The 15,427-nt window shown below is 49.7% G+C and overlaps 2 protein-coding genes across 2 annotated transcripts in view; one reads left to right on the top strand and one right to left on the bottom strand.

Moving 5' to 3' along the window:
* Positions 1 to 621, bottom strand: part of DHCR7 (7-dehydrocholesterol reductase) — a 16,682-nt gene extending 16,061 nt beyond the window's left edge. The window contains exon 1 of the mRNA XM_006860816.1: positions 522 to 621. Coding sequence (XP_006860878.1) covers positions 522 to 619 — 98 coding nt within the window. The 5' untranslated portion in view covers positions 620 to 621. The remainder of the gene's footprint in view (positions 1 to 521) is intronic.
* Positions 622 to 14,516: 13,895 nt separating this feature from the next.
* NADSYN1 (NAD synthetase 1) overlaps positions 14,517 to 15,427 on the top strand; it is a 43,977-nt gene continuing 43,066 nt past the window's right edge. Inside the window, exon 1 of the mRNA XM_006860815.1 lies at positions 14,517 to 14,601. Within this exon, the coding sequence (XP_006860877.1) occupies positions 14,517 to 14,601 (85 nt within the window). The remainder of the gene's footprint in view (positions 14,602 to 15,427) is intronic.

The following is a 15,427-nucleotide window of genomic DNA, read 5'->3' as shown; positions in this document are numbered from 1 at the left end:
CCCACAGGGTTCTCAGTGGGTGATTTTTCATAAGTAGATCCCACTCCATGTGTGTCAGAGTAGAACTGTGCCCACAGGGGTCCCAGTGGCTACATTTTTTTCAGGCAAATCACCAGGCTTTTCTTCTGAGGCACTTCTGGATAGACCGGTTAACAGTCAAGAATCTTAACCCTTTGAGTCACCCATGGGCATGGAAAGACCCAACTATCCCTCATTTTGTGATCCTACCCTTTCTGTCTTATTTGGCAATACATGTTCCTGGTTTCTTCTTCTCTTTTAAAATCACTTATTTTATAAAATAGGAAATAGGTCATCTTTTGTTAGTCTTGAGAATTAAAAAAAAATTTTGTTTTAAACTGGTCCATTAAAATTGCAAAAGCTAGAAATCATGTATAAGAGGGCTTCAAAAATTTGTGGGAAAATGGAATGAAATGCTAATGTTCCGCTAACTTTTTGAAGCCTCGTGGTACTCGGACGACCTATGTTATTTTGGAGTTAGGAAGACGGGTTAGGGTCCTTACCAGGCACGCCCCCACTGCCCTTGAGACGCAGGCTGACCGTTGGTGACGTGGCCCGGGATCTTGGTTTTGGGAGCGTTGGGCTGGGCGTTTGCAGCCATTGGGCCCTGGAAGAAGGAGACACAGACTAACAGATGGGGCCTGAGATGAACACACAGCACCCTGCTGAGGGTCTGCAGACTCAGCCCCTCCACACCCCTTCTGAGTTTAGGCAGACACGTGATCCCCGCACCCAGAGGGCAGCAATGGTCTCCTGTGTCCACTTCCCAATTCTGCTCAAGCCCTTCTTCACCCACATGTGGAGGGACGTTCCTCTCGGGTTCCAGCGCTCGCCCCCCACCCACCAACCACTGCACAATCTGGACTCATGGGACCCTAGCAGGCACAGAGCTGCCCCACGGGATTTCCAAGGTTGGCATCTTTATGAAAGTATACCATCATCCCATCTTTCTCCCTGAAGAGTGGCTGGTGGCCTCGAACTAGTGACCTTTCTGTTAGCAGCGAGTGCTTAACCTCTGTGCTACCAGAGCATGGCTAATCCCATTCATCCTGAGCTCCTGGCTCCTGCCTCCAGGACTCTTCACAAGTGTCCCCTCCTCCGGGAGACCCAACGACCTCACCAGCCAATCGGAAGTGGATGTAGCCCGTCCCAGACCTATGTACTCGACCTGCTGCCCTGCTTTCTAGGGGACCCTGGCCACCACCTGGAAAGACGCATTTGTTTGAACTTCCAGTGTCTGTCTCTCCCCATGTGCAGTGAGTCTAAGCTCAGAGGCAGAAATCCAGTCTGGTCCACCCCTCTATTTTCAGCACCCGGGACATCAAAGACGTTCTGTAAATATCCCGGCCGAGAATGAGAGAAGTGGAGTTTCTCCACATCCCTAAAACTGCTCTCTGTCCTTAAGTGCTGTGAAGTGTGCTCGAACTTACAATAACTCTGATAGGGTTTCCGAGGCTGTGACTCTTTGTGGAAGTAGAAAGCTTCACCTTTTTCCCAGGGAGCGGCTGGGGAGCTCGAACTGCCCACCTTGTGGTATAAAGTCTAGCACTCATCATACAGAGCCACTGGGCTCCCTTACAAAGCTCTAAAAATCCCCAAACCTCCTGCCATGGAGTCACTTCCACTTCACAGAGACCCTAGAGGACAGGGGCGGAATGCCCCCGAAGCGTTTCTAGGGCTGTACATGTTTTCAGAAGGAAATCGCCACATCTTTTTCCTAGGTAGCGACTGGTGGGCTTGAACCATCATCCTCTGACTAGGAGCCCATCGCTTAACCCATCGAGCCACCAGAGCGCCTTCTCATTACACAACCCAAATCCCCACTGCTGTTGAGTGAACTCCAACTCACAGAGACCCCCACAGGGCAGAACAGAACCGCCCCACTGGGTTCCTGAGGCTACACATCTTCCTCCATTGTAGCAGCTGGTGGGTTCAAACCTGGGAATGGTCGCTTAGCACTCAGTGGGCTCCCCTCCAAGCTGCTCTAACTGGGGGAGAAGGGGTTGGGGGGAAGGATACTTCCAGAATACATCCATTGCTCATGAGGCTTTCCAATGTCAGAGGTCCAAATGATGGTCTGGAGAGATTTCAGGAAGGAACGTCAAGACTGAGAATGAAGCGGATTTCAGGAAGACCACGAGGGAAAACTTTAAAACATTCTGAGGGAATCTCTTTCCAAAGGAGAACGTGGTTCTCAGGTTTGCTATTACTCAGCAAGGAAGACTCAGCATCCGGGAGGAAGGGGACCCCTGAAAGCTGCCGAGGACACCCCCAGGGGAAGGTAAGAGGACGTCAACACAGCACCAATGGTGAAGGGATGAGTGGACAGAAGTGATCAACAATGCTGTCAGCTCTGTTGGAGCACTGCGGGGAATGGGGGGGACAAAAACGAAGAACGGGAGCAGAGACTTCAAAAACAGGAGAAACAAACTCACAGCTTCCTTCTTCCAGGATTCACAAGTTTTCCGTCTTTGACGAGATGCACTTCCCTATTGTTGGTTTTGCTGGAAGATACCGGAGGTTTCCTCTCTGATGGGTTTCTGCTTTCACGGGTTTTACTGTGCAACAGGTAAAATCAGACCAAACCAAACACCAGAATCATTATTTGGCCCAGCAGATAGTAACAGCAGCTCTGTGCTAACCCTGAGAACGAATTCTTGGCTATATGGAAGGGAATTTGTAGAGATAAGGTGGTAACTTATTTAGAAATGCTGTTAAGTGGCGCTGAGTCAGTTACAACTCATAGCAATCCTGTATAGGATTTCCAAGGGGCAGCTGGTGAGTTTGAACCACTGACCTTGTGGTTCAAACTGACCTTGCAGTCCAATGCTTTATCCCACAGCACCACACCAGGACTCCTATTTAAAAACAAGCCTGTAAAAACCACCACAATGTAGACAAGAGAATGAAAGGCGTTTCCCTCTGGGAAGCCAAACCTTGGAAGAGGTATGCCATCTAGTCGGTTCCATCTCATAACAACCCTGTAAACAGTTACCAAGGAGCATAAGGTGGGTTTGAACTGCTGGCCTTGTAGTTGGCAGTCCAGAGCTAATCCTACAGTGCCACACTAGGGCTCTGATACTGGGGATGTTGTTGTTGTTAAGTGCCAGCAAGTCAGTTCTGACTCATAGCAGCCCTGTATAGGGTTTCCAAGGAGCAGCTGGTAGGTTTGAACCACTGACCTTGTGGTTGGCAATCTAGTGCTTATCCAACTGCACCAGCTTTGGTATGAGCTTTTATAATACTCTGATTTGTTTGTTTTTTCACCATGAGCATAAATTACTTCAATAAAAATTGACATTAGTTTTTAATACATACGTAATTGCTGAAGGGCATTTTCACAGGGGGGTGTGAAATATGGCTACATCACGCTCAATTATAGTTCTCAGAGGCTGATGGGGCGCCTGTGACAGACAAAGTCGTGTCCAGAATAGGTTCTTTGTGGGGAAAGCCACTCCTCTCTACAACCCCAACCACTGAAGAGGGTGTGTCAGCTAAACCCACTGTTGGCAAGTTGATTCGGATGCCAAGAGGCCCTGAAGGACTCAGCCAAAGCGCCCTGCGTTTCTCATCTGTACAAAAACAGACTGCCTCAGCTTTGTCCTGCATAGCAGTTGGTAAACTCCAGAATCCACTGCACTGGCCACACAGAACTCACATTACTCACAATGACAGGGTTTGTTAAGGAAGCAACAGATTACAAGGTTACAGTTTAGGATCAGAACGGCCTGTCAGTCTGGCCTCGGGCCTGCTTGAGCACTGTTGGGAAGTTTTGTATGATTCTTCTATTTCCGCTGCCACCATGGCTACCCTCAGAGCTCTGTCTCTGTTGTCTCTTGGGCCTAAGGGGCTCGAAGCACAGGGAGGAACCTCCAGTCAAAGGACGTGTTCCATTCCCAGCTCTTCTTTCTTAATGGTAACGAGGTCCCCTGTCTGCTCTGGGATTGGCTTCTCTTTTTAAGTTTAGCGTATGGTTAAATTGACCAATCCCCTACAAGGATTCCACACACTTTATTTACATAATCCACAAACTACCCAATCCCCTTGGTGGGTCACATACACCTTATTTGCATAATTCCACTCAACTGTGTGGAAATCACAAAGAATATAGCTCATTGTTGTTGTCGGAAGTACCATCGAATTGGTCCCAACCCATAATGATACTGTATAGGCTTTCCAAGGAGTAGCTTGTGAGTTCGAACTGCTGACCTTGCAGTTCAAACCAACCTTACGGTCCAGTGCAGTATCCCACATCACCACACACCTGTCAAATTGGTTCCAGCTCATAGTGAACCCATGTACAACAGAACAAAACACTGCCCAGCCCCTGCGTCATCCTCACAGCAATTGCTAGGTTTCAGCCCATTGTCCCTGCCAATGTGTCAATCCTCCTCCTTGGGAGTCTTCCTCTTTTTCACTGACCCTCCACTTTACCAAGCATAATGTCCTTCTCCAGGGACACAGTTTCTCCTGAGAACATGCCCAAATGATGAGAGACCAAGTTTTACCATCAGTACTTGTAAGGAGCATTCTAGCTGTACTTCTTCCAAGACATAATTCAAATGTATAGATTCTTCTATGGTCTTCTTTCTTCATTGTCTAACTTTCACATGTATATGAGGCTATTGAAAAAACCATAGCACCTTAGTCCTTAAAGTGACACTTTTGTCCTTAAACACATTAAAGAAGTCCTTGTGTAGTAGATCTGCCCCGAGCAATATGTCATTCTGATTTCTTAAGTGTTGCTTCAATGAGCACCGATTATGGATCATGGATCCAAGCAAAACGAAGTCTTTGACAACTTCAATCTTTTCTCCATTTACCATAATGTTACTTATTGGTCCAACTGTGAGGATTTCTGTTTCCTTTATGTTGAAATGTCACCCATACCGCGGGCTGTACTCTTTGAGTCTCATGAGTAAGTGCTTCAAATCCTCTTTGCTTCCAGCCTGCACAACCATAGCTAAAAGGACCAGATTAAGTTGTTCCCTGCACGTCATTTCCCATACAGAAAGTTACCAAAAGGGAAATGACTCTCTCCATTGCTCCAGGTTATAGATAAGAATCTTGGAGATAATTCCTAACACCAACATCACCTTCCAATTATGTAACACCTGGAAAAGGGCCAGGACACAAACCAACTCAGAACCTGGTGTGGCAAGCCAGGCACAAGATGGGCCATGAGGAGAAACAGTATCTTTTAGGTATGACAATAAAGCCAAATGAGTATTTTGATCTCATAAAAGAGTTCACACCTCAGGAGAGCAACCCTACTGTGCCAATGAACTTGGCCGTGAGTGAGCGAGTTCCACCCTAGGCAGCAGACGGCTGGAAGTCGCGGTGTGCAATGTTCTTGGTGAATTGTATCCTACCTCTAGGACTCAAAAGCCCTGGTAACACAGTAGGTGTCAGGCACTGAGCTGGAAACCGAAAGGTCTGAGGTTTGGGTCCCCCAGTAGCTCTGAGGGAGTCGGCTTCTGTACAAGTTTCCAGCCTCAGAAATCCCATAGGGGAAGTTCTGCTCTGTCCTAGACGGTCTGCTGTATGTTCGAATCAATGCACTGGAGTCGGGCTTTCGGTTGACCCATGTAGAAGAAATCCTGGTGATGCAGTGGTTAAGCATTCGGCTCCTCACTGAAAGGTCAGTGGGTCAAACCCAGCAACTGCTCCACAGGAAAAAGGTACGGAAGCCTGCTTTCCATAAAGATGCGAGCCTGGGAAACCAATGACTTGATGGTCAAGATTTTCTTTTTGTGGGTTAGGACTGATCCACCGCAGCTGCTATGAGAGATGGTACAGCAGCTGGGGAGACAGGCTTCCCTCTAGTCCCTGTGAGGTGCATTCTCAGCAAAACAGAAGGCTTCCTTTGGCACTGACCTCTTGAAACTTGTGTAGACTCTCGCTTGATTCTTCTGTTGCCCAACAATGTCCTGAGGGGGCGCTGAACAAAGGAGATGCTCAGAGCCCGGAAGGCACGCCAAACTCTGACAGCCTTCAGTCAAGGTCAACGCTGGGACCCAGACACGTGCAAGCTCTGAGTGCAAGCTCTGAGTTCGGGGGCCCAAAAGCAAGGCGAAGCCCAGGAGGGGGACACACCCTAACACAGTGCCTGGTAGATGTCGTCAACGATCCCACAAACAATAAAACAAAACACTGCCTGACCCTGCACCATGCTCATAATCAGTTTCAGATTGGATCACTGTAATCTACCAGGTTTTTCTAGCTGATTTTCATAATTTGATCACCAGGCCTTTCTTCCTAATCCCTGATAGTCTGTACCCTCATAGCAACCCACAGGTCTTGGCTGACACAGGGGTTGGATGTGCATGAGGTGGACTCGCTGTGAACCTCTTGTGTGAAATATAACAAGAACTAGCACTGACTCACACCATAGGCCCCCCCCACCCCCACCCATGGACCAGGAAAACCAGTCCAGGCAGCTGACTGGGTTGTCAAAGTCCAGACACTTCTAGAAGTTCACCAGGCCTTTCTACTGAGGTGCCTCAGGGTGGGTATGAACTGCTAATCTCTCAGTCACTCGGATGTTATATACATGGGAATATTACTGGACCAGAGAGAAATCTGTTTTGGAAACTCATTCATCTAAGGAGCTGGAAAAGACTCATTGGTAGTTTGAATCCACCAGCTGCTCTGTGAGAGAAAAGAGGAAGCTTTCTGTTCCCATAAAGGTTTACAGTTTGGAAACGCTATGCAGGGTTGCTATGCGCAGGAACCGGACTCAATGTCACACTACCACCACCACCAAGGAGGCCGAAAGGATTTGACACACCTAAAAACAACAAGGTGGAGTGGCAGGGACTGAGAAAATAGTGACGCCCAGATGGGATGAAAAGGAAACCAAAAACTCAGGGCTGGTACAGAGTGTGGGAAGTAGAAACCATGAACACTAAACAGGCTGATCTGTTAGGGTCAAGGCTTCTGGGCTCTCAGTCCCCCAAATATAGGCTTTGTGGGTTGGGCTGTTCTCCCCAAAGCAATGTGACATAGTGACTGTGGGTTAGGACCCTGGCTTTGCCACTTCCTAAGCCTAAGTCCTGGTGTGGCGCTGTGGGCTAATACGTCAAGACTGCAAAGTCGTTTGAACTGCAAGGTCAGTGGTTCAAGCTCACCAGCTGCTCCTTGGAAACCCTATATAGGGTCGCTATGGGTCGGAAGTGACTACAACAACAAAGCGTAAGTCCTGGTGTGGCACTGTGGGCTGGACTGCAAAGTCATTTGAACTGCAAAGTCTGCGATTTAAGCTTGCCAGCTGCTCCTAGGAAACCCTATACAGGGTCGTTGTGAGTCGGTACACACTCGAAGGTACTTAGCAACAACAAAGCCTACAATACATGACTAGCCCTGCAGAGCCTCAGTCTTCTGATCTGTAAAATGGGCATCATGCCCAACCTGATATCTTCCTGGGAATCCTGCTAAAGTACCAAGAGGGCCCGCCGCTCTGGACACGGACCAGGGGTTTCACATACGACTGTTGGGAAGAACAATTTTCAGCTTTTTTTTTTTCTTTGACTTCTGTTGGAAACCTACCCTTCAAAACCAGACATTTTAGTAAAATCGTAATTTTCCAGAAGAGACGTAAAATACTTGTTCTAGGATTTCCTTGGCTTTGAGGGGCTCTGGCAGTCTGGTGACACAGGTGCTACCATGGATGTCCCTAGAAAATCCACCTTGGCCGCTCCCTTCCGCCGTCCTGCTGCCCAGCCCCAGAAATCAAAGTCCAGCCTGCCCGTGCGGAGGAGCACCCGGGAGGAGCGCAGCAGCCCCAGCCCTCGGTTCACCTGCACTCACGCGCCCCCACTAACCTGAACACCCTGCACACGTCCCCACGAACTCGAGTAGACACCCCCTCCCCACCTGAGCCCCAGCTTCCCATCACCTGTGCTGCCCCGTGAACGCACGCACCCGGTTCACCCGAGCACAGCCCCTCCTCACCTGTGCGGGCGGGCCCCCAGCTCCCCTGCGCGCACGTGCCACGCTCACCTGGGCACCCGGTCCGCTCTGCATCCTCCCCCGCCCTAACGACCCGACCCACTCAGCCACCACCAGGCACCGCCCCGCCGGCACCGCCCCCAGGAGGACGTATGCGATGGACGACTAATCGGAGTCGGGGATCTTCCGGGATCACGTCCCGGCGTCCCACGATTGGTGCAAGCACCTCGACCCACCCCCTGGGCCGACGCCGGGCCACCGCGCACACCAATCGGCGCCGCCGCCGCGTGAGATTGACGGCGGAGGGTTCCGCCTCCGGGGTAGCAGGCCTTCTGACCGGGTGGGGGGACAGGGGTCCGCGCCGCCTCTGTCCTGGCCTTTGATTTTCTACAAATAAACGTCAAACCTATAAACATACCACGTGCAACAGAACAAAATATTCCCGGTCCTGGGTCATCCTCACGCTCATCGTCACCAGCGTGTTTCAACATATCCCTCAGCCCATTGCGCTGCGAGTTCAAACTCAAGGCCCTCCTCCAAGAGGGAACCCTCCTGAGAGCAGGGTCTTTACTGGAGCAGAAAGTCTCATCTTTCTCCCACGGAGTTGTTGTTGTTAGGTGCCATCAAGTGGACCCTATATAAGGTTTCTGAGGGGCGCTGAAGGGTCTTAGGGACAGAATAGGACCCTAAGAGTCTGGCACTTGAATCAACAGTTCCAGAAAACTGAGCCAAGCACATCTGAGAAACAGCAGTGCCAGACCACTGTGGTTGTTAAGTGCCAACCTTGTGTAGGGTTTCCGAGGAGCGACAGGTGAGTTTGAACCACTGACCTTTCGGTTCAAACCGACCCTGTGGTTGAGAGCTTATTCTAAGGCGGGCTGTTGTTAAGAGCCATCGAGTTAGTTCCAAACCATAGCTACCCTGTATAGGGTTTCTAAGGAGCAGCTGGTGAGCTTGAACCACCGACCTTGCAGTTCAAACGGCTTTGTAGTCTGGCGTATTAACCCACAGCGCCAACACCAGGACTCCGAGACTTAATCGGGCTAGACCTCTAAAAAGGTGTAAATAAAGAATGTGTGCTTCCTAGACTCTGCCACCAGCCCAACTTCAACCTGAGGGAAAGGAGACAAAACTCTATAAGGGAGAAGAAGGAACAGAAGCCAGCTGCTCGCTCACTCAAGGAAGAGATGTCACTTCTCCTCTTCAGAGAAGGATGCTTTCATTAGCTAATAAACCTGGCTTGCTACTTGCTGATTATCGTCTGTGTGCTGTTTGTGCCAACCTCGAGTGGGTCTTGCCAGACCTGCAGAAGTCAAGTTATGGGATCCTAACTGTGGATTTGAACTGCTGACCTTGTGGTTCTCAGTCCAGCACTGATCCTACAGCGTCATGCCCATGCAAATAAGGTGTATGAGACTCTAATGAGGGGATTGGTCGGGTTTTAAATGAGCCATCGCAGAGACAGGAAGAAGAGTTGTTAGGTGCCATCGAGTTGGTACCGACTCATAGCGACTTTATGCACAGCAGAACGAAAGCTCACATCTTTTGGATGGATCTGAGGTCCCTGTGCTGAGAACCTCCTAGACCCCAGAGACAAAGTGAACCATGACAGCAGACATGGTGACAGAAACGTGGCAGCAGCAGAACCAGGAGATTGGCAAGTGAAGGACTGTGGAGTTCATGTCTAACATCTAACACCTGCTAACTATTAATCAATGTATTATCTTCAGCTTGCTTTTGATGTAGACTCTCCAAGGCTTAGCTCACGTAGTAGCTTTGATGTAACTCAACCCTGACATGAATTGTTGTAATGTAATCATGATTTACTATAGCCTCTAGTGCCTTGTGACAGCTAGAGGAATAGATAAATGTACTGCCTATATGTTTATCTCGGTTCCGATAACCGACCCTCATCTTCCTTCTTGTCCTGGGAAGAATAAATTAAGTGAAGTTATGGGGGAGATCAAAGTACATCACAGAGAAGGTGTAAATAGCAAACAAGAGATATCTCCGGGAGTTCACTGGCCACCTGGAACATATTTTTCCTTAAAAAAACCTCTGGGGAGAGGGAGGGAGAGAGACAGACCCTTGTTGGCACTTAGGCGTAAGTGCGTCTCTCTTCGCGGATCCGCTGAATAAAGGCTTGTCATTAAGGTCTCTGAGCCTCCGAGTGCATTTTCTTGAACTACCGTCTAACATAAGAGCCAAGTGCCTTCAGGTTGGAGTCTTCCTGGGAGACTGGGGTGCCTCAGAACACTTGGCAGAACATCTAATCCATGGAGCAAGCAGACAATTGAAAGCCTTTAGACAAGGCTTACTAGCAGTACTGCACGCTTTGTGACACTTGTCAGAGCCGAGAAGCTGAGGGCCAGAGAGAGGCTTGTCTGTCCGTAAGGCTTGAGAAGCGGCTGTCCTGACAGAACTGAGTCTGAAATCAATCATTCCTGGTCGTAAATTGTAACCTGGAACTTCCTTAGTAACCCCATCCCTGAGGTTGTCATCTGAGAATGTCGTGTGACTACTGTACTAAATTCTAGAATCCAGAGAGAGCCGTGGGAATGGTAGATGGTGTCGGACCAGGTGAAAAGACTGGAAGCGGAGACTTGTCCGCTGTAGGACCCAGCCTTGGATTGTAACTGATTTGGCATCTCTTTCTTCCCCCTTGTGGAGTATGCTGATGTGAGACAGCATCTCTGCACCATTTTAATACACTGGCTAATAGTTGAAAGAAGGTCACCTGATCTTTCACCCTAGTTTTAGTCTGAATGTTCCACTGAAACTTGCCCAGCATTGGTGACCCTGCTGGTATTTGAAATGCCAGCTGCATAGCTTCCGGCATCACAGAAACATGCAAGCTACTACAGCAGGACACACTGATAGACGAGGGCATGGGACAGAGATGCTATCATCTGTTTATACAAATGCCATTGTCCCATCGTTGATAAATTTGATCCTAGGGCGTAGACAGTTCCTGCCAGGTTTCTCCATTTCCTCTGAGATTGTGTAAACAACCTGTGGAGTAATACTCGGAGACTGTAAGGATGATGAACATACACCTGGGCTGCAACCGTGAGCTCAAACGCAGGTAAGATTGGAAGAATGACCAGGACCAGGCAGGGTTTCGTTTTGTTGTACCTGAGGGCCACTGTGAGTCAGAACCAACTAGGTGGCATCGAACAACAACACAGGATTATGTTCCCAATCCAGCGTTCACCCAGTGGTCTGGCACTGAAAACACTGATGATTGGCTGACTGCCCGAGTGCTTGTTACAATGTAGTGATTTCCTAACGTTGGCATTCCCTTATAATGATTAGCAGGCATTCTTCTAGAAAGAACGCTCACTTCCTTATTTCATTTGACTTTTTATAGCCCAGGTCAGGATCAATGGATTTTGTTTTACTTACGGAGCCATTATAATGGTGCAATGTTTTGTATACACATGCTGTTGTTAAGTAACATCAAGTCAGTTCTGACTCATAGCAACCCTGTATAGGGTTTCCAGGGAATCACTGATAGGTTTGAATCAGCAACCTCACAGTTAGCAGTCCATGCTGATCCTATAACACCGCACCAGGATCCAATCCCCACTTAGAGTTCTAAATAGCTTATTTGCATGGTCCCATCCCACAAGGGGGTCATGTACCTTACTTATATTATTAGCAAGTTCCCCAGTCTCCTTGGTGGGCCACATGTACCTCACACTGGCGTAGTCCTATCTACTGGACTGCAAACACAAGGTCAGCAGTTCAAACCTACCAACTGTTCCTCGGAAACCATACACAGGGTTGCTATGAGTCAGAACTCACTTGACGGCACTTAACAACAATGTCCAATCCTGGTGTTATGCTACACGGCTAACTGCAAGATTGGAGGTTCAAATTCATCCCGGAAACCGCTCCTTGGAAACACTGTACAGGGTTGCGATGAGTCGGAACCAACTTGACAGCACTTAACAAGGCCAACAGCCCAGTCACTTGGTGACAAACACTGCCGTGTGCTAGAAAGGACACAGGAAATAATTCATCACACTGTAACATCCTATGATCTGTTACACACACACACACGTTCGAGGACCTTCCCTGCCCGGCTACATTTGTGGTCCAAGATCCATGAGAAGCCATCTGAAGGACTGAAGAAAGACAACCATGAGGATTTCTGGGGGATAAAACGACCTCCAAGGGCTGATCTGAGGATGAAATGAACACGTGCAGTTTAGTGATATAGCCACTGTTGTGAGCCAATTTCCACTCATAGCAACCCTGTGGGACAAAGTAGAACGGGATTCCAAAACTGCAAATCTTTGTAGAAACAACTGTCTCATCTTTCTCCCACAGAGCAGCTAGTAGGTTCCAACCACACACCTTTCCCACCGACTTTACCAGTGTGCCACTATGGTTAATTCTCCAGTGCTGCGATCACAAAAATGCGACAAGGGGGTGGTGTTCACAAACAGAAATTTATTTTTTCACAGTTTAGGAGGCTAGCCGTCTGACATCAGATTGAGGGCTTTAGAGCTCTGTTGGCTCTGAGCTTTGAATCCTGGTGGTCTCTCTTCTCACACCTCTGCTTCTTAACAAACTTGTTTAATCTCTTGATGTCCATTCCTAAATAGGATTAGAACCACAGGCTTTTTCGGTTTTGGGATTTTGAGAGAACACAACCCAATCCATGACAACATGTGACATTTTTATGCTTTGCTGGAGTTTCTGATGGCTTGTTAGGAACAGGTGTTACTCCAAAAAAAAAAGGGAGGAATAGTTATGTTAAGAACTGATGCATTTGAATTATGGTGTTGCAGGAGAATATTGAAAGTGCCTTGGACTTCCAAAAGAACCAACAGATCTGTGTTGGAAGAAGTGCAGCCAGAGTGCTCTTTGGAGGCCAGGATGGCCGAACTTCATCTCTCAAACTTCAGACATATTGTCAGGGGGGACCAGTCACTGGAGAGAGATATCCTGTTTGGTAAAGTGGAGGGTCAGAGAAAAAGATCCCCAATGAGATGGATTTGCAAAGTGGCAGCATCAATGGGCTCAAGTGTGGCAACAATTGTGAGGTTGGCCCAGGACCGGGCAGTGTTTCGTTCTGTTGTGCACAGGGTCGCTATGGGTCAGTGCTGACTCAATGGCACCTAACAACAACAACAATACAAACTGAAACAGTTGTTTGAAAAGGGAAAGCAGGCAGATGTATGATAAAGATGTTGTTGACTGCCGACCTATAGTGACCCCGTATAGGGTTTCTGGGAGTGGCTGGTGGGTTTGAACTGTCAACCTTGTGGTAAGCAGTCCAGAGCTTATCCTACAGCATCTCACCAGGACTCATGACAAATACAACACTGCACATCAAGAGAATGTGATGAACTGTGAGAAACGAGTAAGGAACACAGTAGAAGTAGTGATGCGTTTGAGTTCTGGAGTTGGAGGAGAGTATGAAAAGTGCCAGAAGAACAAACCAATCTGTGTTGGAAGAAGTGCAGCCAGAGTGCTCCTTAGAAGCCAGGGTGGCCAGACTTCCACTCACATACTTTGGACAAGTTATCAGGAAGGACGAGTCCCTGGAAAAGGACATCATGCTTGGCAAAGTAGAGAGTCAGTGATAAAGAGGAAAACCCTTAATGAGATGGATCGGTACAATGGCAGTGTCTTGTTCTGTTGTATGAGATGGGGGTCGTTAAGTCAGGATCCGCTTGATCTCACCTAACAACAATCCTCTCTGCACAATAAAGTGAAATCGTTCTTCAGTTCGGCTGGTGGCTTTGGATAGCAGCCCCGCACTTTCAACCCTGGCGCTTCTCCTCAGTAGGGATAACAGTCTAGATAATTATGTTATTGTTCCGTTTCCTTGTGTCAGACTACATGACGCCGGTGGTGCCGGTGGGCAAGTCCCACCGGGTTAGCGAACCTCGACTCTCGTGTCCGTGCGCAGGCGCGACCGGGACTCATTGGGTAGGCGGGGCGAGAGCCGGGGGACGCTGCGGCTTCGCGGATTTGCCGGGCAACGCGTACAGGGGGCGGGGCCTGACGCCCAGTTCCAGAAGCCGGCCGGCCGGGCGAGATGACGTGGGGCGGAGCCTGACTCTGCAACTCGCTAGGCCTGCCGGGCGAGGCGGTGCTCGTGGGAGGCGGGGCCTGACGTAGAGTTTCATGGGCCTGCCGGGCGGGGCGGGGTGGTGTGGAGCGGATCCTGACTCTGCAACTCTCAGGCCTGCCGGGAGGGGCGGGGCTTGCGGGAAGTGGGGCCTGATGTACTGTTCCGCGGGCCTGCCGGGCAGGCCTGGAGGGGGAGGAGTCTGAAGCTACGGTTCAAGGGCCTGCAGGGTGTGTAGGGGCGTGACGTGAGGGTGCGGGGCCTGACGCTGCGACCTTGGATCCAGCAAGGTATTGTAGGGTGTGGCCGGGCGTGGAGGGGCGGGGCCTGACGCACCTCTCCTGGGACCTACCGGACTGGACACCCGGAAGGGCAGGCGCGGGGGCAGTCTCCAGGCTTGGAGGACATACAAACAGGTCGCCGTGCTGGCCTTTCCCCCGTACCACTGAGGGAGGCCAGGATGGGCCGGAAGGTGACTGTGGCCACCTGCGCGCTCAACCAGTGGGCGTTGGACTTCGAGGGCAATTTGCAAAGGATTCTAAAAAGTGAGTCTGGGGTCTGCGCTGCCGGGCGGTTGTCTACTCATAGCCCCTTCTGGGACAGATAGGAGAGTGCACGCTGGAGAGACCCCGGTGGTGTTTGCAGGCTGCTCTACAGCATCCTTGTGGCCCCACGTAGCACTGCTGGGAATGAGCTGCCCATCTTCGGGGGTGTGTAAGCGGAGGGGCAGGTCTCTGGCCAGGGGTGTTTGCATAGAGCCCTGCAATGAGCAGTATGTGGGCCCAGAGGCTCTTTCTGGTGGCTGGGCACTGGGAAAGGTTGTTTCCAAAGAAACACTTAGAGTCAGGGGTGAGTCTGCTAGGCTAAGGAACAGGGCGTGGACTTTGTGGGGTGCCAGTGAAAGGTGATAAACTTCCAATCCTAGCCAGTGGGTTCTAGCACACCTACAGGTGTGGCCACCTTGCTGACTCAGTGTTTGTAAAAGAGTTGAGACAGCCCTGTCCCTTGAACCTTTTATCATTTTTCTTTTTTTAAAGTCAACCTACATTCATTTCATCAGTGCCAGAGCATGTCTGACTGAGAGGGAGGGAGGCACTGATTTTCACATAGTATGCCTCAAGCTGAGGTCCCAACCCACCCTGGGTGGTATCTGCATGGGTCCCGCATACTGGGCTGGAAGCAGCACAGAGACCTGGCTAGCCCCCTCGTGTTCTGTTTGGAGCAGCTGTTCAGTTTCTCCTTGTTAGAAATCCACCAGTTTCTTCCTTCTTCACCCCGCCCCCCCCAGCCTCCTGCCCCTCCTCAGTTCTAAGGATCTATCTGGACATCTGATTCCGTTTCTTGTTTTTGTCAGGCATAAGCTCTGGTAGC

The sequence above is a fragment of the Chrysochloris asiatica genome, unplaced genomic scaffold, assembly GCF_000296735.1.
Source record: "Chrysochloris asiatica unplaced genomic scaffold, ChrAsi1.0 scaffold00040, whole genome shotgun sequence".
Classification (NCBI taxonomy): Eukaryota; Metazoa; Chordata; class Mammalia; order Afrosoricida; family Chrysochloridae; genus Chrysochloris; species Chrysochloris asiatica.
The sequence above is the reverse complement of the archived record's forward strand: the minus strand, read 5'-3'. Positions and strand labels throughout refer to the sequence as shown.